Source organism: Salarias fasciatus, chromosome 13 (assembly GCF_902148845.1).
Source record: "Salarias fasciatus chromosome 13, fSalaFa1.1, whole genome shotgun sequence".
In the NCBI taxonomy this organism is placed as follows: Eukaryota; Metazoa; Chordata; class Actinopteri; order Blenniiformes; family Blenniidae; genus Salarias; species Salarias fasciatus.
In genome coordinates, this window is record NC_043757.1 from 27,295,457 (window position 1) to 27,319,796 (window position 24,340).

A 24,340-nucleotide genomic window follows, 5' to 3' on the forward strand; every position below is an offset into this window, starting at 1 on the left:
ACTTGGCAGCAGAACAACAGAATACAAACAACTCTATATCCATCACTACTGACCAGTTGACTCGCACTAGAAAAATGTAGAACATCTGCATTTATCTAGAATAGCTGTAAATATGTACAATCAAGTGACTTTGGATATTTTTCTGCAGAAGGAACAGAGTGGTATGGAGATTTTTTCCAGAGGCAGCATCTTCAAGTCAACTTCTTCAACCTTCAACAAAACTCTGGTTTCTGGGGTTCATTAAAATTTTACGTTGAAATGTTAAGGTCTTTCTAATGTATTATTATTATTGTTGTTATTGTTATTGTTATTGTTTTTCTGGAGTATTTTTATGAGTATTATCTTCAGACCGGAAGTGGCTTGTCTCGGCCGTGACGTCAGAGGACGCTTCTCTAGCTCGTGGGATCTGGCCGCCGGAAGTGATGATCAGCTGATGGAGGCGGAGCTGCGGGAGAGGTGAGCCATCTTCCCCCGGCAGACTGATCCGCTGGAGGGAGAGCGATCCGCCGGAGGCAGCCAGGACGAAGCGGAGCCCGGACACCATCCGGGGGGATTCCGGGTGTCAGACGCCGGGACGGCCGGTCGCCGTGGCGGGAGGAGGCGCGTGAAGGACCCGGTGGGATTTCCTCTCGTCGTCTGAATGACGAGCGCCGCAACTTTGAACGGCAGACCGAGCAGCCCGGGGTACAAAGGACGGACAGCCGTGGCAGTTTGTGAGGATTAATACTGACAGCAGAGGCGAGCCGCGGGCGGACGGGAGCCCGGGCCGGAGCGGGCTGAAGCGGGCCGGCGGTGAGAGAGCGTGCGGTCCCGGCGGAGCGGATGTAAACAAACAGCTAACCGAGCTAGCGCACGTTAGCCGACTGGGGGCTAGCGCCGTGCTACAGCTAGCGGAGCTCCAATCGACTCGCAACAAAAGTAAAGTGGAGTGAACGCGGCTGTCTCCGGCTCGGAAAGCCGATAGAGTCTCCCCGGAGCGGCCTGCGCCGGATGACACGCGCGTGCGTCTCCTCGGAATGCGGCTAGTGGCGAAACCCCGTCGACTAGCTACCGTCGGCTAACTGCTGTTAGCATCGCTCCGTAACGTAAACAGAGGAGCCGGAGAGGAGGCTCCGCTCGGCTCGGCTCGGCTCCGCGGGGGGGCCCGGACTCCCCTCGCCTCGGGGAGCAGCGGTCCGGCCGATTGGCTGAGCCGGCCAGGACGTCAGGATGAAGGCGAGCTGTCTGACTCTTCCCCGGAGGTCTGGTCCCGTCGTGTCAGCCTGAAGTTAGCGGCACTCCGAGCGGATGTGAGCGGCTGGAGGGCTTCGCTCTTTGCCTGGCTACTGGCGGAGTTCCCCCCTTCCCCCCCCGGGCAGCTTGGTGTGAAGTGAGAGGACTCCCTGACGTGTGTGAGGGCCCTCTGGTAAGCCTCTCAGCTGTGTTTTGGTTGCCCGTGGCCTCCCCTCCCCCCAGCCCCCTGCCCCCTGCCCCCCCTCCACTGCTGGACCTTGTTTTTGAAGATCGGCCTCTGGACTCGGGCTCGGCTGAAAAGTGGATGTGATGGAACTGATGTTCGCCGAGTGGGAGGACGGGGAGAGGTTCTCCTTCGAAGACTCGGACCGCTTCGAGGAGGACTCCCTGTGCTCCTTCATCTCCGAGGCCGAGAGCCTCTGCCAGAACTGGAGGGGATGGAGGAAGCAGTCCGCCGGACCCAACTCCCCCACCGTCAAGGTCAAAGGTCAGCGGAGACCCACAAACACACGCTTCCATTCATCTGTCCAGGCATGGTCAGGGCGCAGGGTTGCTCTAAAGGACTGAAATCAGCCGTAGCACCACACTTTGTTCTGAGCTTCTGTGGTTCATTCACCCAGTCAGGACTATAAAACCCCCCAAAAATCTGGATCCACCTCAGAGGTCACTCAGTGTGCTGTAGGGGTGTTCAACCTGCAGGGACACTTCAGCCTCTCTGTGACGGCTCCACCACATTCTCTGCAAATTAACATTTCATTTGTTATTGTTCATTAAAACAATCTGATCTCCAGGCTGAAAACACTCATGTTTGTGAAAAATTGGCTTAAATTACTCAAAAAATAAAACGGTTAAAATGGCAATATCACTAATAAAAGTCAAAAATGTGGAGGAATACTAATGAAGCTCAAACTGTTGGACCCATTAGGAAGCACACAGCAGCGATCAGTAGCTGTCACGGCTGAGATACAGCCGAGGAATGGTTAAAGGTGACTACAGAAGTTAGAAGACAAGCTGAAGCATATTAAAACTGACTAATAAATGTCACCAATGCTCTTTTTTTCTCCTCATTTCAGATTGTAAGCATGTTTTGAATCTCCAGAGTTTATTTGGTGGACTGTATGGGTCTTGGAGGTTGCAGGACCCAGTGCTCTGCTCTGCCTGGAATAACCTCTACTTAACTGTCAGTGTTCCAGAAACCAGTTAAAATAATCACAACTAAAAAGTGGCTCTCATAACGCCTCTTTTCTTTTATGGACAATATGGAATGAATGTATGATTAGCTCTTCTGTTTTGGGCTTGAACAGAATATCCTCACATCTTTAAAAGGCCCCAGTTATTTGAAAAAAAAAAAAAAAAACGGAACTAAACCCAGATTTATTGTATCTGACTTCGACCAGGAGGAAAGACCAAACCTTCCTCACTGCCTGCTGTGTGTCACCCAGCAGGTCCCAGGATTCCCCGGTCACAATGTTTTGGCTGGTCAGTGTGTGTTCCCACTTTGATTCCAGACCCTTTCAGTCAACATGTTGTCTACCTGCCGCCACAGGGAAACCACGCGTTCTGTCAGGCGCTGCAAAGCCTTCTTTTTCTTTTTAAGTTGGATTTGAAGTTCACTGGTTAAAGAAAGCAGTGATAAACTATTAAAGTTCAGAATTCCAGTTTGGTGACTGCAAAAGCACGATGGAGGGTTCATCATGCTGTCAGGCTGCGCTGCTGCCTGTGACCGCCTCGCTGAAATAGTATTAAAGATACCAGCAAGATGGCGTGTTTCAGAAAAGGTGTGTGTTGAGCTGGAAGCCACTTTCAAAAGTTCCACCTGTCGGTGGGCGTCGGCGCTGTTATCGAGGTCCAGGCTCCTGTGCCGACGGTTCGAGGCCTTATCAGGACGCAGCCTCTGCGGCAGATAAGGCCGTGTTTTGTGTCTTCTGTGTTTCGAGCGAGGGGGCTTCCTCCTCCAAGCACCTTCAGTGACAGACTGAATTCAGCCCCCACCCGCAGGAAAACCGGGGCTGCACAGAATCAACCAGACGAATGATGGGAAAGTCCTTTATCCACTTTCAGCCTTCCTGTTTGCAGGATGCGGTGGACTGCCACGGCCAGGCGATCACTGAAACCATACATCCTCAGTCGGTTAACAATCAGGCTTCAGTTCCAGGAGACACTTGCTAAACAGTAGGGGGAGCCGTCCGCTTCACTCCACTGAAGAAGCTCCCGAACCACACTGTCGTTCTGGAGTTTATGGTTGCATTATGACTTTGTGCTGTTGCTTTGCCACTTTGTGCTGTTGCGTTGTCGTTTTGCTGTTGCGTTGTGACTGTGTTGTTGCATTGTGACTTTTTGCTGTTGCGTTGTGACACTGTTCTGTTGTGCTGTCTTTTCGCTGTTGCGTTGTGAATTTTGCTGTTGCGTTGTGACTATTTGCACATGTTGTGACTTTGTGCTGTTGCTTTGCCACTTTGTGCTGTTGCGTTGTCGTTTTGCCGTTGCGTTGTGACTTTGTGCCGTTGTAGGGCTGCGCGGTATTCACGGTATGACAGTAGAAACGATATAAATTTGGCCACGGTAGAGATTTGCGCTCTGCTGTCATCTCACCTGATATAGTTTAGCAGCCATGACGTAAATAAAATGTGATGAATCAAGAGTTCATCCTTCTCTTTTACTGAAAAACGGAGCATCGCATCACTGAACATGTTCCAGCTTCTTCTGGTCTCGTCTGCCCGGCTAACACCTTTTCTAACAACATGCAGAGAGAGCCTGCTTCAGGGGCCATCCTTCTTCTGTGGTGTAAAAATAAGATCGAACATGCAAACAGCACACCTAGTGGCATGAAGTGCAAATGCAGGTGAATTAAACAACTACAAAACCCATTCAGAAACACTTCCAGTATAGATTTAAAACCGCAACATTTATACCGTGATATATACCGTTACCGTGAAGGGATTTGATTTATACCGTGATATGAATTTTAGGTCACACCGCCCAGCACTTCGCTGTTGTGTTGTGACGTTTTTGCTGTTGCGTCGTGGTGTTTTGCTGTTGCATTGTGACTTGGTGCTGTTGCGTTGTGGCGTTTTCCTATTGTGTTGTGGTGTTTTGCTGTTGCGTTGGGATGTTTTGCTGTTGTGTTGTGGCGTTTTGCTGTTGCATTGGGATGTTTTGCTGTTGTGTTGTGGTGTTTTGCTGTTGCGTTGGGATGTTTTTGCTGTTGCGTTGTGGCTTTGTGTTCTGGCATTTTGCTGTTGCTTTGGGATGTTTTGCTGTTGTGTTCTGGCGTTTTGCTGTTGCGTTGGGATGTTTTGCTGTTGTGTTGTGGGGTTCTACCGTTGTGTTGTGACTTTGACCCCACTGGGCCACCGTACTTGCCCCTTCCGGAGATGAGCTGAGCTTTTCCTGCTGTGTGTCGCTGAGTGTGTCGGCTCAGCTGTGCTCCAGGCTGCCTGCACTCGCACTCTGGGGTCGCCACCACCGCCTCCGCCCATGAGCCAAACACATGAGGTCAAGCCAGGATTTACCCTGCGCACTACCAAGCTGTACCGCTGCTGAGAGCTTTCACTCTGATGAAAATCCTTTCCCTGGTGTGACTGCGTAACCTCGGCCACTCCTCCCTCACCTCCTGTCTTTAAACACATAACTCAACACAGGGAGAAAGTGCCTGGACTGTTCCGTACAGCCACAGATTGCAGAACAGTCGGTTGTTTCTTCTCCCAGTCTCTTGCACGTTTGCTGTCGATCGGGGGAGGGAACGTGTGACTTTCCTCAAACCTTGAAGTGAATAGGTCTCATGTGTGTCATGTAGAAGGTGGTGGTGATGAGCTGGGATCAGTGGGTAAACCATATCTAGTAGCTAGCTTAGTGAGCGATTATCTCTCTGCAGGAGCCTGATGGCTTTGGGAAACATGCACGTGCTGAACCCGTTCAGTGTGTCTGTATCTTTGATGTTATTTTATTGGGTGGGGTTTACGTGACGGAGAAAACGGTGATATTTAGACATGTTTGACCTTTTGTTTACACGTAAACAAAGCTAAAAGTCACTGAAAACGCTTCCACATGAGAACTCCTTTCAGAGTAGAGATTTGCATGTAGATGGAGACATTTTTAGCTAGCCGCTAAAGCTAGCTGTCCAGCCAGCTAAACAATCCCCAAATAACTCTGGCTGTTCCCTTGGTTTAATGATTGAGACAGAGAACAGTACAGAATATCCTCGTGAATTTACATGCAAACAGTGCGTTAGCATTAGCATGTTGGCACTGGTTTTAGTGGAGCTGGCATCATTTGTGCGACCCGTGTTGTTTTCCCTGGATTGTTATTGGCTCGCCTGGCTTCCTGCCTCTGGTTCCACTGCCCCCTACAGGTTCATCATGCTCATAGCAGCTCTCAACCAGGTGTTCATGCAAGTTTGTGTTAATGAAGAGTTTTTGGAAAATATGTATACATGTAAATATGGAGCAGTGTGTTAATGAGTCTGGTGTGTTGGTATCAGCCCCTGTGGAGGGGCTGATGGGGCTGAAGCCCAGGATGACCGAGTGCCTCTGGGCCTGTGCACAGCCTGAATGAGCCGGCCGGCCGGCCTTTCACCGGTCAGCTACAAAGGAACAGCTGTTGTGGTGGCCTCCCCTGCTGCTGGCAGCCAATGGGCAGGCGGCTCGCTGCCATTCACCGGCAGCAGCCAATCACAGGACGGCAGCATGAACTCTGTTACTATCCAGCTACGCTCATCTCCTCTCTCACACTGTCCCAGTTTTCTGCCACACAGTCACGCTGATCCTACGTCTTCCATTTTTTATGAATGATCAGAGGTGATGGAGAGATTGTACACTTCTATCAGCAGTTTGACAGAAAAAACCCCTCAAAAAGCGAAATGGCTCGGTAGCGCTTCACAGCATATCCAGATCTATTATTTATTGGGCTGCTGTTTGTTTTGCTCTTATTTGATGACAGTTCTATGAATACATGATTAAGTTGTGTGGCTACATTTTGAGATTGGAGTCTCTTCTTGTTTTCCGCCTGGCTCAGACCAGGTACTTTCACGAAGTCAGTATTCAGATACTTCAGAGCAAATTTAAATATTGCACAGTAGGACAGTGGTGCTCAATATTCATTAAATCAGGAAATTACTACTGTTTTCATTGACCTTCAACATTTCAACAATATATGCATTTTCCACTGCAGATGTTCTCTTCTGTTTTTTCCAGTTTCAGTAAATTTTCAGAATAACAAAAATATAAAATACACAAATCGTGTGTGTGTGCCTGTCCTCAAGACAGTTTAGGTCAGAGCTGTGGCAGCTTTGACTTTCTGAGGGCAGAAAATAAAAATGGAGAGAACATACCGAAGACCAAAACTGTCTGCAGATATTGAAATTAGCCTTTGATTACTGAAGATTACATTTTCTTCAGTTTATTTTATGAGATTTGTTTTGAAATTCCGTTTATTTAACTTTTTCCAGACATCTTTTAACTGTAGATTATCTGTAGATTATCTGTGTTTTGACATGTAAGTTCCCCTCCTTACTGTGTGAAAGACTTGAAATGTCCATCGTTATTGACGCGAAACAGATTGATGAGGACAGATTTAATCCTTTTTCACAAATCTTGAATCTTTCTGACAGGATATAAAATCTTTTATGAGTGCTGAGATTTGTTTGTTTAAATTTGTTTCTAATTGTTGAATGAGACTCTTGTCCATTCTAGTGGTGTATCTCCATTGACTTTGTAACCTGATAAGCGTCTGCAGGCAGAGAAAAGCCTCTTTAAATGTGTGCAGGTGCAGTTAAATACAGTCGCCCATCGTCGGCATATCGTGACGTCCAACTGGAAATGTTTTCTACATTTGAAATAAAAAAGTGTGTTTGTTGTATTTTTAGCTTGCCGGTTTATCCTCGGTTGGAGTTTCTGTTTATCTTCCGCACAGTGTTTGGAAATGAAATTTGAAAAAAGTTCAATCTTTATAAGGATTATATTGTTTTTAAATTGTACTTGTTTTGGTAGTTGATAATCCCCTAGATTCCTGTTGTCCTTTTTCTAACATATCCATGCATCCAGCATCATAAAGATGTTCTGAATTGAAAAGCCAGTCCTCGTGGATCACTGATCAATACTCATAGTTGTGGTTTTGTCTGGAGTGTATTTCGTCGCCCCGGGGCTCGGCCTGCTGATACACTCCTGACGTGACACATGGAGGCTGCCGCTGTCTCCACGGCTTTCCCCTCGCCTGTTGCAGCGAGCCCCTGGGCCTTTGTGCCAAGGATGGCATTATATGAACCAGAGCTTTGCTCCATATATGGTCAACAGCAGCACAAGTAGCGGCCTGGAAACCAGTCTGTAATCTGAGACTCGGCACTTTTTCTTCTCTCCTGGTCTCAATGCTCTCAGGAAGACTGCTGCCACGACCCTTCGGAGCAGCACACACACTTTCTCTGTGCGGGTATAGGCCTCTGTACTTGTGCTTTGCTGTTTATGTTCTACAGACTGGCGTAGCTGAAGCTCCTGAAAGCTCCCAGAGTCTTTCTGCAAAGTTGATGAGGAAGAAATGCCCTGAAACTGCAGGTCTGAGGCCAGCAGAAGTTTCTACACTGGATCAGCTCCTGGAAATGAGTCCCAATGAAAAAGCTTCATTTAAACATGCCTGTCAGAGATACAGTATATTGCCAAAAGTATTTGCTCAGCTGTCCAAATCACTGAATTCCGGTGTTTCTGGTAATCTGATGGACAGTCTTATGGGTGGCTGGGTTTGGTGGGTTCCTGGAGAACGGTTCATGTTGTGCTGATTGTTCCAAGTCTAAAGTTTGGTGGAGGGGGGGATTTTACATTCTGGTTTTGACCTGGACTTGTTTTTGGGGAGTTGGGCCCGTCGGGGGCCAACAGGAAGAGGGTTTCCAGCTTCCCCAGTCTGATTTTTTTTTTTTGCCTCACTGTCGTCCTGGACCTGCTTCAGCGTCTCAGACAAGCCGTTAGCCACATGAGCTGAGCTAATCCTGACTGAGCGTCAGTTTTTCTCAGTAGAGATCTGTGAATGAGTCCTGTCTGTCTGACCCTCTGACCCTCTGACCCTGTCCTCCGCCGTCCTCCTCAGACGGTCAGGTGATCCCGCTGGTGGAGCTCTCAGCCAAGCAGGTGGCATTCCACATCCCGTTTGAGGTGGTGGAGAAGGTCTACCCCCCCGTCCCCGAGCAGCTTCAGCTCCGCATCGCCTACTGGAGCTTCCCCGAGAACGAGGAGGACATCAGGTGAGCCGCTCTGCTTCGTCAGAAGCTCCGCCTCCTTCTGGAGTCCTGATCCCGATGGCCTCAGCTTCTGTGTTTTCACTGTGAATGATTATTTCTGCAGTGATTATAAACCATCCGTTTAGTGAGTCGATCCAGAGGAACACACTCTCATAAGCACAGCTGCTGACCTCTGTCAGTGGACTCCTCTCTCTGTAGCCTGACGCCTGCTCTCGTCCTGCTGCAGGTTGTATTCCTGCCTGGCTAACGGGAGTCCAGATGAGTTCCAGCGCGGCGAGCAGCTCTACAGGATCCGGGCGGTCAAAGACCCCCTGCAGATCGGTTGGTTTGTCTCCTTCAGCTTTGAAACAGAGGCTCCAGTCCAGAACAAAGAGAGTTTTCTAACACACACACACACACACACACACCCCGCTTCCTGAGCGGTCCTGCTCGGGTGTTTACACTCCAAGCTACAGCTGACGTTCCGTCTGTGGTATTGTTTCTCTTCCTGCTGCCCCAGGCTTCCACCTCAGTGCGACGGTGGTTTCCAGTCAGTCAGGTCAGTCCAAAGGAGCCTACAATGTGGCGGTCATGTTCGACCGCTGCCGCATCACCTCCTGCAGCTGCACCTGCGGCGCCGGGGCCAAGTGGTGCGCCCATGTGGTGGCGCTCTGCCTCTTCAGGATCCACAACGTGAGTCTGCCCTCTGACCAGTTCAGGGCCTCCAGGCTTCTTTACAGGGACTAAAGTGGTGAATATGTGAAGGTCTCACCGTGCTGTGTGTGTGTGTGCGTGTGTGCGTGCGTGCGTGTGTGTGCGTGTAGGCCTCAGCCGTGTGTCTGCGAGCTCCGGTCTCCGAGTCCTTGTCCCGGCTGCAGAGGGACCAGCTCCAGAAGTTTGCTCAGTACCTCATCAGCGAGCTGCCTCAGCAGGTAACGCATCCGGCTTCAGAGCCCAGCGAGGCGTGTCTCCAGGCCGGCTTCAAACCCAGTGTGTGTGTGTGTGTGTGTGTGTGTGTTTCCAGATCTTACCCACCGCTCAGCGGCTGCTGGACGAGCTGCTGTCGTCTCAGTCGACCGCCATCAACACCGTGTGCGGAGCGCCAGGTACGTGCCCACTCCACCTCCGGGAGAGGTTTGGTCAGATGAAACGCAGGAGAAGAGCTGCATTTCAGCCTCCAGATGGCAGAGAAAACCCCAGTTATTGAAGTGTGGAGAACGGCGGCGTGTCTCCCTGAAGGCTCCATCACAGCTCCTCGGGTTTCAGTAGAATCGGCGTTAGACCCGGAGTACGGACTCCTCTTTCAGACCGGCCTCCAGGCTGAACTCGACCCATGTGGATCCCCAGTCAGTGAAAAATAACCAGTGCTGTCAGTTTTAATCGCGATTAAGTCATGGAGGGCTGTCAGTGATTAATTTTTTAAAATTGCCATGAGTCACAGAATCAGGGTTCGGTTAGGAATGGGCTCAGAGGAGAGACAACTCGTTTTCCTACCACTCAACTGTTTCTCCTCTCTGTTCAGTCCAGCTGAACTGTGAGGATTACCTTCTTCTTTACTGTTCAGCATCTAGAGAGAAACTGGGACTGGCCTTCCCTTGAGCAACTCAACTTTACAATGTTGGATGGTGCAAATCCCACATTAGTGTTTTCTGATGAGACACTGCTCCACTGAAGTTACAAGATTCAGATACAGACATGTTTGTGTATTTAAGTGGTGATTTTGTTGATTACAAGGTCAAAACCGATGTGATCAGTTGTGATTAATTGTCAGGCGTGATTTTTTTTTTAATCAATTGACAGCACTAAAAATAACGTTTAATGCTTAAAAAAAACTGCTTTAGCTTGTCCTGGATTAAAGAAAAGTGCGGGTTAAAAGCATGTGGAATTCTTGTCTGTGTGTGTGTGTGTGTGTGTGTGTGTGTGTGTGTGTGTGTGTGTGTGTGTGTGTGTGTGTGTGTGTGTGTGTGTGTGTGTGTGTGTGTGTCTGTGTGTGTGTGTGTGTGTGTGTTTGTGTTTGTTTTTGTGTGTGCGTGTGCGTGCGTGTGCGCACCGGCAGACCCGACCGCGGGCCCGTCGGCCTCCGATCAGAGCACCTGGTATTTGGACGAGTCGACGCTCAGCGACAACATCAAGAAGACTCTGCACAAGTTCTGCGGGCCGTCTCCCGTCGTCTTCAGGTACGAAGCGGCGCCGTCTCACCTCGTGGGAGGGGTTCAAACCGTGGTTCGGGTGGAGGGGAGGATCTGACTGATCTCTCGTTACCTGCAGCGACGTCAACTCCATGTACCTGTCGTCCACGGAGCCGCCGGCCGCCGCCGAGTGGGCGTGTCTGCTGCGGCCCCTGAGGGGCCGCGAGCCGGAGGGCATCTGGAACCTCCTGTCCATCGTCAGGGAGATGTTTAAGAGGAGAGACAGCAACGCCGCCCCGCTGCTGGAGATCCTCACTGAGCAGTGCCTCACCTACGAGCAGGTAATCCCACGCCCAGCTCCCCGGCCGGGCGCGCCGCGGCGGGGCGGTGCACGCTCTCCGATACCGACCCCCCCTCCCCCCGTGTGTTTGCGTTGCTGCAGATAATCAGCTGGTGGTACAGCGTGCGGACGTCGGCGTCTCACAGCAGCGCCAGCGGACACACCGGGCGCAGCAACGGCCAGTCGGAGGTGGCGGCCCACGCCTGCGCCAGCATGTGCGACGAGATGGTGGTGCTGTGGCGGCTGGCGGTGCTCGACCCCACCATGAGCCCCTGCAGGTCAGAGCGGCCCCCCCCCCCCCGCCAAACGGTTCCCCGCAGTCGGCCGGTCGGCTGACGCTGTGTGTGTTCCAGGCGCCTGGAGCTGGCCAGCCAGCTGAAGCAGTGGCACCTGAAGGTCATCGAGATCGTGAAGCGGGGGCAGCACCGCAAGTCGCTGGACAAGCTGTTCCAGGGCTTCAAGCCGGCCGTGGAGTCCTGCTACTTCAACTGGGAGGCGGCCTACCCCCTGGAGGGCATCACCTACTGCAGCGCCGACAAGAAGAGCGCCACCTTCTGCTGGTCCCGGGCCGTGCAGCACCAGAGGGGGGCCAAAGCTGCGGCGGCGGCGGCGGCGGGCGGAGAGCCCTCCGAGTCCGGGGGCGGGGGCCGGGCCGAGGGCGGGGCCGCCACAGACTACAAAGGAAGGGGGGGCGGGCACTCGTCCCAGCAGGAGGTGGCGGTGCGGCCAAAGGAGACCATCCTGAGCAAGAGGAAGGGTCTGTCGGTCGGCGGAGGGGGGGGCATGCTGGTGCGCCTGGGGGGCGGCGTGTCGCTGTCCCTGGAGGACGGGGGAGGGAAGTGCATGTACAAGGGGCCGGGGCCGTCCTCGGGGGGGAAGCTGAAGCTGCCGCAGGGCGGCGGGAAGGGGGCGTCCGTGGGGGGCCCGGCGGGCTGCGGGGGGGCCGCGGGGAACAGTAAACACGCCGGCGCCAAGAGGAGGACCAGCAGCGAGGACAGCTCCCTGGAGCCGGACCTGGCCGAGCTGAGCCTGGACGACGGCTGCAGTCTGGCTCTGGGGGCGGAGGCCAGCAACACCTTCGAGTTTCTGCCCCCACCTCCAGAGATGCTGCCCTCCCCAAGCCCGCTCCTCCGAGACTCCCGCAAATTCAACGGTGGCGGAGGGAGCAAGGTGTTTGAAGCGAAGCGCGTCAGTCACGCTCCGCCCGTCCTGGCGACCGCGGAGGCGGCTCCGCCCTGTTTCCCCGCCAAGGAGACGGTGGTGGTGGTCATGGACGGGCCCGGCCCCCCCGAGAAGGCTGGGGAGGGGGAGGTGGAGCCTGCCCCCAGCAGAGAGGAGGACGTGGACTCAGCTGGCAGTAACCAGCCCCCCGCCTCCACCAGGTCCACCGGGGGGCCGCCGTCCTCCAAGCTGCCGCGTGGCCGCAGAGACGCGGCATCCGCGGGGGGCGGGGCCGCCCCCGCCTCGGGGGGGCCGGCCAACCCGGGGGCGGGGGCGGAGGCGGCGGCGGACGGGGAGCCCGCCGGCGACGACGACTACCAGGCGTACTACCTGAGCGCCGCGTCCGAGGAGGGAGCGGACAGGCAGCTCGCTGACAACCACCAGGACGACGAGCCCGACATCTTCGCCGGGATCAAACCGCTGGAGCAGGAGGGCCGGATGGAGGTACGGCCGGTTCAACCTCCAGGCCTGAAGCCCGTCGGGTTCAGTTCAACTCAGCTTTATTTATACAGCACTAAGTACCAGACAACGAAATCACACAGTTCCACATGAGAAAGGGGGGAAGACGGAGGGATGGAGAAAGAAACCTGCAGAACCAGGACCTTTGATCATGAGATCAGTTGCGTCTGTCTGTCTCCAGGTGCTGTTTGCCTGTGCTGAAGCCCTCCACGCTCACGGCTACAGCAATGAGGCGTGCCGCCTGGCGGTGGAACTGGCCCGAGACCTGCTGGCCAACCCCCCAGACCTGAAGGTGGAGCAGCCGCAGACCAAGGTAGACCTGCTCCCGCCACGTTTCCTCCGTCCGTCAGTCCAGGGTGGAAACTCCGGAACGGGGAGCGTCCGGGACCGCCGCTTAATTTGTCCCTGTGTTTGTTTGGTGGATTCAGGGGAAGAAGAGCAAGGTGTCGACCAGCCGGCAGACGCAGGTGGCCACCAACACGCTGTCCAAGGCCGCCTTCCTCCTCACCGTCCTCAGCGAGCGGCTGGAGCTGCACAACCTGGCCTTCAGCACCGGCATGTTCTCCCTGGAGCTGCAGCGGCCGCCGGCATCCACCAAAGCCCTGGAGGTCTCTGACAGACACACACACACACACACACACACACACACACACACACACACACACTTCTTCGGTGTATGGCCACGTCTTTCCCGTGCCGTCCCATGTGGCGCCGTGCCTCGGCTGACCGCCGGTGTGTCTCCAGGTCAAGCTGGCCTACCAGGAGTCGGAGGTGGTGGCGCTGCTGAAGAAGATCCCTCTGGGTCTGGTGGAGATGTCGGCCATCAGGGAGCGGGCCGAGCAGCTCCGGGACGGGAGCTTCTGCGACTACCGGCCGGTGCTGCCGCTCATGCTGGCCAGCTTCATCTTCGACGTGCTGTGCACCCCAGGTAATCATCGGCCCGGTTCGGCCCGGCTTGCACGGCGCCACGCCGCGCCGACTCCAGCAGTTCACATCGCTTCTGTCTTTGGCCGTGTTGTTTGTGCAGTCGTGTCGCCGACGGGCTCCCGGCCGCCCAGCCGTAACCGTAACAACGAGATGCCCGGAGACGAGGAGCTGGGCTTCGAGGCCGCCGTGGCGGCTCTGGGTAAACCCCGCCTTCTGGCTCTGTTTGCGTGTCAGCTCCGACCTCTTCGGTGTTTCAATCCCGGCGTTCTGTCCCCCGTCCGCCGCCTTCAGGTATGAAGACCACAGTGAGCGAGGCCGAGCACCCCCTGCTGTGCGAGGGCACCCGGCGGGTGAAGGGCGACCTGGCTCTGGCCCTCATGATCACGTACAAGGACGACCAGAGCAAGCTGAAGAAGGTGACCACTGCCTGGCGCCGTTGGGGCTCCTTCTCCGTCCGGTTTTTATCTACGGCGCCATCTTTACTAGAAACGGCGCTTTCTGCTCTCGTCCACAGATTCTGGACAAGCTGCTGGACCGGGAGAGTCAGACCCACAAGCCGCAGACCCTCAGCTCCTTCTATTCCAGCAAACCGGCGGCTGGGAGTCAGCGCAGCCCATCCAAGCACGCCACCGCAAGCCACGGCGGGCTGGGCGGGGCCACGGGCGGCGTCTCCAAGCACACCCCCTCCTCGTCCTCCGCCGCCCCCCCGCCGCCGCCGCCGGCCTCGTCCTCCGGCTCGGCGGTGGCCGTGGGCGGGGACGAGGTGGCTCCTCAGGCGGAACTGAGCACGGTGCAGAACAGCACGGCGGCGGACGGCGCCGCAGAGCCCCGAGAGCACGGTGAGGCGTTCACATGTTCACAGAGACATCCTGTTAGGTAGCCAGACCCTCACCGGGGTGTCATGTGGCGATACTGGACGGTGAACGCTCAGAGTGTTTTGACGAATTAGTGAAAGCTTGTTGACCCGCCTCTCTGTCGGCTGCAGTTCCAGACGGGCCTCAGTCGTCCAGCGAGCCGCAGAGTGAGGTGGCCCCCTTCAAGCTGGAGGCCACGGTGCCCAGCCGGCTGGCCCTGGGGGCCCGCTGTGGCTACAGCCAGCGCGGCTGGGGATCTCCGGTCCGGCAGAAGAAGAAACACACCGGTACACGTCCGACTTCTACACTGCTACGTCAGCTTCAGAGTCGCAAGGAAGATGCTCTATAATCTGTTTGTCAGAGTTCCCTCCCCAGTGAAGACTCCGAGCCTCGTCACTACTGATGGCGGTCTTCCCTGCGCTGCGTGTGTTTCTAATCCCCCGTGTCCGTCTGACCAGGCATGGCCAGCATCGACAGCAGCGCCCCCGAGACCACTTCGGACAGCTCGCCCACCCTCAGCCGGCGGCCGCTGCGTGGCGGGTGGGCGGCGGCTTCCTGGGGGCGGGGCCAGGACAGCGACAGCATCAGCAGCTCGTCATCGGATTCGCTGGGCTCGTCGTCCTCCAGCGGCTCTCGCAGGGCGGGGGGCGGGGCCAGGGCCAAGAGCACCGACACCAGCAGGTAAACGCTGGAACCACTTGAGTTGTGTTCGTAGCTGTCCACATGTTTGTGCTGCCCCGTCCAGCATGGCAGACAGCTTCCTGGGTTTGCTGTGTCAGTCATTTCTCTGCGTTCAGGTACAAAGGCCGACGCCCAGAGTGCCACGCCCCCCACGTCCCCAACCAGCCGTCGGAGGCGGCGGCTCATTTTTACTTTGAGCTGGCCAAGACGGTGCTGATCAAAGCCGGAGGAAACTCCTCCACCTCCATCTTCACCCAGCCCTCTGCCAGCGGGGGTCACCAGGGGCCCCACAGGAACCTGCACCTCTGTGCCTTCGAGATCGGCCTGTACGCACTCGGCCTCCACAACTTCGTCTCGCCCAACTGGCTGTCCAGGACCTACTCGTCCCACGTGTCCTGGATCACCGGTGAGTGTCCGGGTCGCAGTGCTGAGATCCGCTGTTGTTGTGGGTTCTTGACGCGGCTCCCCGTCCTCCGGCCCCGTCAGGTCAGGCCATGGAGATCGGCAGCGCCGCTCTGAACATCCTGGTGGAGTGCTGGGACGGTCACCTCACCCCCCCGGAGGTGGCCTCCCTGGCCGACCGGGCATCGCGGGCCAGAGACCCCAACATGGTCCGGGCCGCGGCGGAGCTGGCCCTGAGCTGTCTGCCTCACGCCCACGCTCTCAACCCCAATGAGATCCAGAGAGCCCTGGTTCAGTGCAAGGAGCAGGTACCGTGCCCCGGCTAGTACGTCCAGACCCTGACCCTCTAACCCTAACCCTCTAACCCTAACCCTTTAAAAGAATAAGATTTTAGACCCACCGCCTTTCCCTATAATTGACAAAGTTAGACAAGCTCATAAATACCTTTTTTGTGTCTCTGCGTCCAGTGGCTGGTTCCCAGCTGTTAGCATCGTGGTTAGCTTAGCTCAATTGCTGGAAGTCAATAGGAATCAGAGCCAGACTGACGAAAGTGAACAAAATCCTCCTTCCAGTGGTCCAGGGGACGGCGTATTAGCACGTAAAGTAAATCCGAATGGTTATAAAACATTTTAAAAGACATGTTTTCTTTTCAATCTGTTAAAATAACGTTTTGATACACAGATCTGAACAAGCATAGTGCTCCGCAGAAGGATATACCAGAGCACAGCGGCTGAGTCTATGGCTTCTACTGGTGTGCTCCAGTATATCCTTCCGCGGAGCACTGCGCATGCAATACGCCGTCTCCTGGACCACTGTAAGGAGTATTTTGTCCACTTTTGTCCGTCCGATTGTTTCCTACTGACTTCCAGCAATTGAGCTAAGCTAACTACGATGCTAACAGCTGGTATCCACAAAAAAGGTATTTATGAGCTTGTCTAACTTTGTCAATGATAGGGAAAGGGCGTGGGTCAAAAATCTTCGGAGTATTCCTTTAACAAGTTAGAGTGGATTCTCAGAATTCGGAATGTGAACGCTGTCTTGTTTGGCCGCCGCTCGCCTCCAGGACAACGTCATGTTGGAGAAGGCCTGCATGGCGGTGGAGGAGGCGGCGAAGGGCGGAGGCGTGTACCCCGAGGTGCTGTTCGAGGTGGCCCACCAGTGGTACTGGCTGTACGAGCAGTCGGTGGGCGGCGGCTCGGCCCAGCAGCGGGAGACGTCCGGGCGCTGCGGCGCCAACGGGGGCTCGGGCAGGAGGCCCCCCGAGTCCGGCTGCGGCGTGCTGGACGCCGGCTCCGGCATGGAGTCTGCCGGCGTGGCGGCGGTCACGGCGGCGGTCACGGCAGCCGCCGTGGTGCCTGTCATCTCGGTGGGCTCCACCATCTACCAGTCCCACGCCATGCCGGGCCAGGCCATGGCCCACCCCCACGGCCAGGGGCTGCACCCCTACACCACCATCCAGGCCCACCTGCCCACCGTCTGCACCCCGCAGTACCTGGGACACCCGCTGCAGCACGTCCCCCGGCCCGCCGTCTTCCCGGTGTCTGGAGCTGCGTACCCACAGGTCAGGGGGGTCACCCTAACTGACTGGAGGAGTCTAGTACTGCAGACCAGGAAGTCACCATACCCCCCTGTGTTTGTGTGTGTATGTGTGTGTGTGTGTGTTGCCCCCCCTCAGGGAATGCACCCGGCCTTCATCGGTGCTCAGTACCCCTTCTCGGTGGCCGCCGGGCCTCAGCCTCCGATGGCGGCCACGGCCGTCACCTTCCCCGGCGTCCCCGTCCCGTCCATGACCCAGATCGCCGTCCACCCCTACCACGCCGAGACGGGCCTGCCCCTCAGCACCACCGTCGCAGGTCAGGACGCCGCCGTCTCCGTCCGGCCGCTCGGCCCCACCCCCGCGGCGCTGACCGCTGTTCGTCCCGTCCCTCAGTAGGCAGCGTCCACTCCGGTCCCACCATCCAGGCCATCCAGGGGGCGTCCCTGCCCGCCCTGTCCTCGCAGCCCGCCCCGCTGGTCAGCGCGCCGTTCCCGGCCGAGGACGAGCCGCACAGCCAGCCCATCAGCCAGCAGGGCCTGCACTACCTGCACTCCGCCTACAGAGTCGGTGAGCAGTGTGTGAGCTAGGGCATTAACGACTTCAGTTTTTTTCAAGTCGATTTTTCCGTCAATAAAGTCGAGGTCGAGTCGACAAGTCGTGATGACATCATCACATTGACAGGGGGGAGCAACATGGACACACAGCTGTCCGGCAACGAGAAACTTGCATTAAAGTTCACTGCAACGTAGCCATGTAGATTTTAACCCGAACACAACAAAGGCTAACACCGTGAGTTTTCTTTTACATTTAAAGCAGCGGCAGCCAAGACGCACACCGTGCGTGTCTGCATCGTGTTTTGGAAAAAAAAAAATAGCGTGTGTTGTCTTAAAGCTAGGGTTGGCGATTTGAATGAGATACATTTTTTTAAATACTGGTTAAAATGATCTTTATGACCCGATGGGAAACAATTCATAGCGTGTTCTTAAAGTAGTTTGGAAAATATCCGCTATCTACAGCAGGAGTAAAACGGGAAAAACAGCAACCAATCGTCTTGACGGGACACCTTTTTTTAAACCAATCGAATCCCTTCGCCGTTCGACCTGCCCCCTGCGCGTACATGTCAATGGCGTGCACTGACCCTGGTTCAGTGCGCGCGTAGAAGGACGGAGCGTTGTTGCAGAATGGCGGAGAAGAATGTTTGGGGCTTTACTTACCGGTGAGTGCGCCATACTTGGCGTAGTGCAAATAAAGAAAAACGAAGAAACGAAGCGCTGAGGACAGGTTACGCCAGGAACGCACTGGACGCGGAAGTGCTGCGCGCAACGCGCGCACGAACGTCTCTGCGTCTCCGCTCCCAACAGAGCTCCTCCAATGGGGTGGGAGCTGGGCGGAGCCTTGGGGAGATGCTACATTCGTGCTCCATGCTAGTTTTCCAAGATCGCCAACCCGAGCTTTAATGAAGTAAATACCAAAATAATCAAAAACCAATGGCTGGCAAAATTATAATTCAATATTGGTCTTGCTTGCATGGTTCACAGAACATTGGTTAGACAACTGTTTTAACATGAAGTAAATGGGAATTATACTTCAGAACCGCAAATAGGCACCAATCAGAAACCAACTTCAGCCTGCAACGTGTCTCAAATACCAAAGTAATCAAAACCCAATGGTCGTCGGAATTATAATTCAATACTGGTCTGGCTTGCATGGTTCACAGAACATTACCTAGAAAACAGTTTTCAAAGAGAAATAAATGGAAATGAAATACTTCAGAACTGCAAATAGGCATCAAAGAGAAACCAACTTCAGCTTGCAATAAAAATAAAGAAAAAAGTACTCACCAGCCTCTAAAGATAAAGGGTAAAAAATAATCCTTATTGATATAATATCCTTATATCACAATCAGTTTAGTAATCCTACTGGCTTGCGCTGCATGTTTTCCTGGAGAAAGATGAGCATCCACACCGCTGGATGGAGACTTGCGCGCTGTCGGGTGATCAGGTGAGAGAAAAAAATAACCAACGACTTTTCGACTCGTCCAAATTTACGTCGACTTGTGCAACGGAAGTCAACTTGTCGACTAGTCGACGTTTCTGTTAATGCCCCAGTGTGAGCAGGGTGTGAGTGTGAGTGTTTAACAGTGTGTCCGTTCTGGTGGTGTGAAGGCATGCTGGCTCTGGAGATGCTGGGCAGGAGAGCGCACAACGACCATCCCAACAACTTCTCCAGGAGCCCCCCGTACACCGAGGACGTGAAGTGGCTGCTGGGATTGGCCGCCAGGCTGGGTGAGGCCCTCTGGGAGGGAAGGGGACCCACAGCTCTGTGGCTTACAGGTGGAACGTGGAGTTCTGGTTTGAAAGGAGCCGCTTGGCCTCCAGTCCACTGTTTATCATCCATGAAGCTTTTGTCAGATTTCAGGGAAACTATGAAATCACATTTTTTCTGAATATTTCTTATCTGCCTGAATGGTTAAAGCTGCCGAAATGTCTCTAAGAAATGCTTTAAATGGTTTAATGAAAGCCAGAAAGTTAAAGTTAATGCATATTGATCTGGTGGGGAAGGCAAACCTCCGCCTGGTGGAAATCCAGCCGTTTAGCTCAGAGTGGGGCTAATGCTCGTGGCCAGGTCTGTGGCCATATGTCTACGCTTATGGCTCCTGCTGCGTGACGCAATTTTCCGCTGTGGGTCCGTAGCGCAGGCGGTGTGAAACGGCCCTCAGTCAGCTGAAATAACTTCAAGCAGGAGAAAAAACAGGAGAAATACTTGAATAATTGATCCAATTATATGACCAGACCCAGAGGCGGAGCTTGGGTCTCAGTACAGAGGGGGCGGAGCATTCTCGATGTTCCGTTATGATAGTAATTTTACCATTCAAACAATCCCTCACGCTACCATCAAACAACACACTAATGATCACTTTTATTGAGCCAAGCACACCTCTATGCCTCAGAAAGCAGAATAGAGTCGCAAACCAGTTCACAAACTTGTTCTGAAGAACAAATACACACACACACACACACACACACACACACACACACACACACGCAGCCTGACAGGTGTCAATCTCAGAGCGTCCGCTGTCCATGCTGCTGAAAGCTCAGATAAACTCACTGGCTAAATCTGTACCATCTTTGCTACAGCTTAAATATAAAATGAACACAGCTGGTCTAAAATTACACAATCTATTCAGATAGATATAGACACAGCTATCTATTTCTTTAGGAATTCACGTATAATACAAAAAAAAAAAAAAAATAGACTCGGTGGTCTCTTATAGTTGAGAGCAACACAAGGCACATTCAAGTAGGCAGGTGTTCAAGGCCACAGCGTTCTGATAAAGATAATATAACTGAAGGTTTCACTGACTCACCAGTGGGTCTCTCTGTGCTGGAGCCTGCAGTTCGGCTGATTCCTCCATAATCCTTGAACATCCTCAAACAAAACAATCCAGGAAATGTGGAAAACAACGTTCAGAACTTTGTACATGCTGTGGTCGTCCTTCAAAGTTTTGCCCTCCTCTCCTTCATGGCGGCAAACCTGCCGACCACTTTCTCCTACCGCTAGCGGCTAGCATAGCCTCGTCTTCAGTCACTGCAACCGGCGTTGTTGGGCTCTCGCGGCCACGGTGCGGCGTTGATGAAAAGTAAGACGTTAGTTGATGACAAGAAGCAACCAGCTTCTCTTTTCTCTCTTTGCTTTTCTCTTGAATGCGCCAGATTGGTGTTTTTTCTTCTCCATTTTTGCTCTTTAACTTCCCCCCAATGAGTTCAGATGAAGTGCAAAGAAAAAACTTGTTAACGCTGCACAGCCAATCAGCACTGACAGCGCTGATGCATTCATGGACAGTTGTAATGTAAGAATTGGCAAATTGGAGCCCACACTCATCCGCGTATACCTTCTCGCACACACTGCACATTTTATTATCGTAATTTATTACGATTAAATGTGAACACATCACGAAACGGGGCCTATGACCTTGTGGGCCCTGGGGCGACCGCCCCCCTCTGGCTCTGCTACAGACCAGACCTGATCAGTCAATCAGTGGAAGAATGGAAAACTTTTAGAAGTTTAGAAGTTGGTCATATTTAGCGTCTCAGATAGATGACCTGTGACCCCCCTCCGCCCCCCAGGAGTGAACTACGTCTACCAGTTCTGCGTGGGGGCAGCCAAAGGGGTCCTGAGCCCCTTCGTCCTGCAGGAGATCATCATGGAGGCCCTGCAGAGGCTGAACCCGGCTCACATCCACGCCCACCTGCGGACCCCCGCCTTCCACCAGCTGGTGCAGCGCTGCCAGCAGGCCTACCTGCAGGTGAGCCGGACCTCCGCCCAGCGGGAGGCGCACGCGGGCCCGCCGGCCGGTCTCTCACCACCCCCCCTCTGTCCGCAGTACATCCACCACCGGCTCATCCACCTCACGCCGGCCGACTACGACGACTTCGTCAACATCATCCGCAGCGCCCGCGGCGCCTTCTGCCTCACGCCGGTGGGCATGATGCAGTTCAACGACGTGCTGCAGAACCTGAAGCGGGGCAAGCAGACCAAGGAGCTGTGGCAGCGCATCTCGCTGGAGATGGCCACCTTCTCCCCCTGAGGAGGGGCGGAGCCCGGCGGGGGTCCAGGGTGGCCCGGCTGCCCCTCCCCCCCCCAGACTCACCCGGATCCAAACCATTCTGCAACATTCCTGTGCGGAGCGGGACGGACGCTCCGGCGCGGCGGCGGCGGTTCGGGTGAGGACCTCGGTGTTTTCTCTGATCTTTTTCATACTTTGTATTGGCTGTACCCAGAGGAGGGGGCCGGGGCGGCTGCCGCTCCTCTTGTCGTCGTTCTCGTCGTCGTGTGGGATCCACATGTACATTTCAGCCCCCGCCCCGCCCCCAACCCCCCGCCCGATGGCGACGGGCACTCTGCTCCGGAGCTCAGACCCCGCCCCGCTCCTCGGGTCACCACGGGGTGGGGGGGTTGGTGGGGGTGGGGGGGCTGCGTCTGCAGTTCACAGGCAGCTACCAGTCAAAGCTGAAGCTTCAAACCAGCTCCGTCAGCCTCCGCCCGCGGCCCGGAAACACCACAGCCCCCCAGGCTGGACACAGACGCAAAGCTTCTGAGGGTGTTTCAGGTTTATTCAAATCTACACACACACACACACACACACACACACACACCTTCCAAGAAACCTTCCAGTCCAGCAGAAAAGAACGTTTTTTTCTCTTAATTTAACGAGAGTTCTACTAACATTTATTTTACATGTATCAGTAAAAAAAAAATGAAACATTTGAAGCTTTTTTTTGTTGTTGTTTCTTTTGATTTATTCATCCTAATTCTAGTTTATACGTCTGGATGGTTAGTTTACATGAATTAAAATGTTTAAAAAAAAAGAAAAACTTTCCCAATTTCACGTGTGTTCTTTATTTTGAGTGTGTGCGTGTGTGTGTGTGTGTGTGTGTGTGTGTGTGTGTGTGTGTGTGTGTGTGTGTGTGTGTCAGCTGTTGTTTCAAGCTGGAGGTTTTATCCAGTAAATTCACCTCACATGAACAAACTGCAGATTTGAACAAACCTGGTGAACGGAGTCAGGCGGTGGAACCCGTCAGTGGAAGGTTCTCGTCTCCACAGCAGCTGAAAGCTGAAATCACTTCCTCTGCTCTGAGATCCATCTATGAGCTTTTGAGGCAAAATTCTCAGTTTTAATTGTCCTTAAAAATCCTAAAATCTTCCCAGATGTGTTTGATCTAAAGAGCGGGAGTGTCAGTGGACAGAACCCGATGTGAACGGAGGTGATTCTTCCATTCGGAAACTTTAATTCCTCTAAAGAAGGTGAACCGGGATCAACGGTTTAATCAAGGATTCATGTTTGTGGTGAAGAGGACCAGGTCGGCCCTCCTGAACCTCCTAGGTCTTCTTCCATACGGCCCCCCCACCATCTGACCCCCCACAATCTGACTCTCCGAAGCTTTGAAGTCTCCCCCGAAAAACCCCGTTTCCTCCTCTCGTCTGTCCCCGTGGGGACCGAGTCCCCCCCCCCCCCCATCACCCCCTGAGGGGCTGAGACCTGGATCCGGTCCGTCTCTCTGTCCTGGCAGCTGCTCAGGTCCTGAACCCGCCCGTCTCGTCCTGGAACCTCACAGGTGGTGTGGTAGAAAACGTACTGTGATATTTTTGTATTCCTCAGAAGTGTAGCTCCATGGAAAAGTTCTATATGTACTGACTGCAAAAAGGTTCTAATTTAGAGTGGCGAGATTTTAAAAAATCAAACAAAAATGGAAAAAAAAAATAATAGCAATACTTACAGTGTAGAGTTTACTTAATAAAGATCCTTCAAAACACTAAACGCTGTTTGTGGTTTGTTCTGTTGGTGACCAGCAGAGGAGGCTAGAGGGTCATTTACCGCCTCCACAACCAGGTCCCTGCTTGATCCATGTGTTCCAACAGGTCCCAGGTCAGTATCCAACCCCCCCTTCAGTCCTGAAGTCCTACAGGAAGTAGTTTCAATCAGTCTGAAACCAAACTGGTTTTGATCATGTTGATCAAGCTGGTTCATGTTATGGATCACTCTTCATATGGTCAGTATCAGGAAACACTCCATTAACTTCCGGTTCTGCAGACATTTAAAACTCAGCAGGTACTGGACGGGTACTGACAGGTACTTTGCAGGGTACTGGACTCTGGATCAGGATGGGACTCTGGGCATTTCAAACACAGGAGGTGTGACAGGTGCTACACACGTACTGACGGGTACCAGACAGGTACTGACGGGTACTGGACTGGGTCAGGATAGGACTCTGGGCGGCTCGGTTGGTAGAGCAGTCGTCTTGCAATCGGGAGGTTATTTGGTTCGATTCTCCATCCCTGTCCATATGCTGAACCTATAACTGCTCCCAGTGGACTCTCTGGGTCAGGATGGGCCAGGATGGGAGTCTCTGAGATGATAAAATATTTCCTAATACCCCAGTGGCTTCGAGAGGTCTGCAGCTGGACACTCTGGTGGCTTCAGCAGCGCTCAGACTCCACTACACCTTCCATGCTGACTGACCTGAACGGGACCGGCCCACTGCAGCTTCTCAGCCAATCAAAGCACAATAGATCATGGACTTCCTTTTCCACAATACTCACATACATACATACTTCTTTCACGTGCATATATCTTCTTTGTACATATGCATATATGCCTATTTATTTGGGAGAATGTATGCATGAGAGAAGATAAAGTATGAGTGCATGAAAATGAAAATATATGCACTGTATGTGAAAGGAGAATGTGTGTGTGTGTGTGTGAGAGGTGAATATATGTGTGTGAGACGGCCCCTCACACCAGGAGGTGTGTTTTCACTGTTTCCCTGTAGCAGCCCCTCAATCACACGGTCT

General features: G+C 53.7%; 1 protein-coding gene across 2 annotated transcripts; it reads left to right on the plus strand.

Annotated features, from left to right (window-relative positions):
* Positions 1-443: 443 nt before the first annotated feature.
* On the plus strand, positions 444-23,294 carry zswim8 (zinc finger, SWIM-type containing 8). Of its 2 annotated transcripts, none has more exons than XM_030107075.1 (26): positions 444-1,720; positions 8,305-8,458; positions 8,682-8,776; positions 8,955-9,127; positions 9,259-9,366; positions 9,459-9,540; positions 10,491-10,611; positions 10,703-10,904; positions 11,006-11,181; positions 11,257-12,568; positions 12,765-12,896; positions 13,012-13,191; positions 13,328-13,511; positions 13,602-13,709; positions 13,802-13,926; positions 14,025-14,349; positions 14,496-14,651; positions 14,823-15,045; positions 15,162-15,451; positions 15,532-15,755; positions 16,511-17,008; positions 17,123-17,300; positions 17,378-17,551; positions 19,150-19,269; positions 21,115-21,293; positions 21,372-23,294. In XM_030107075.1, exons 1-26 carry the CDS (start codon positions 1,543-1,545, stop codon positions 21,573-21,575), a joined length of 5,901 nt encoding a protein of 1,966 aa, XP_029962935.1. In that variant the 5' UTR covers positions 444-1,542; the 3' UTR covers positions 21,576-23,294. The 2 variants fall into 2 exon arrangements, with proteins under 2 accessions (XP_029962935.1, XP_029962936.1); XM_030107076.1 differs by having other exon boundaries at positions 13,611-13,709.
* Positions 23,295-24,340: the final 1,046 nt, after the last annotated feature.

Coding starts and splice junctions, on each gene's coding strand:
- zswim8 (XM_030107075.1), top strand. CDS start 1,543: ATGGAACTGATGTTCGCCGAGTGGGAGGACGGGGAGAGGTTCTCCTTC. Junction 9,541..10,490: donor CACCGTGTGCGGAGCGCCAG/GTACGTGCCCAC, acceptor GCGCACCGGCAG/ACCCGACCGCGGGCCCGTCG. Junction 10,905..11,005: donor AGTGCCTCACCTACGAGCAG/GTAATCCCACGC, acceptor GCGTTGCTGCAG/ATAATCAGCTGGTGGTACAG.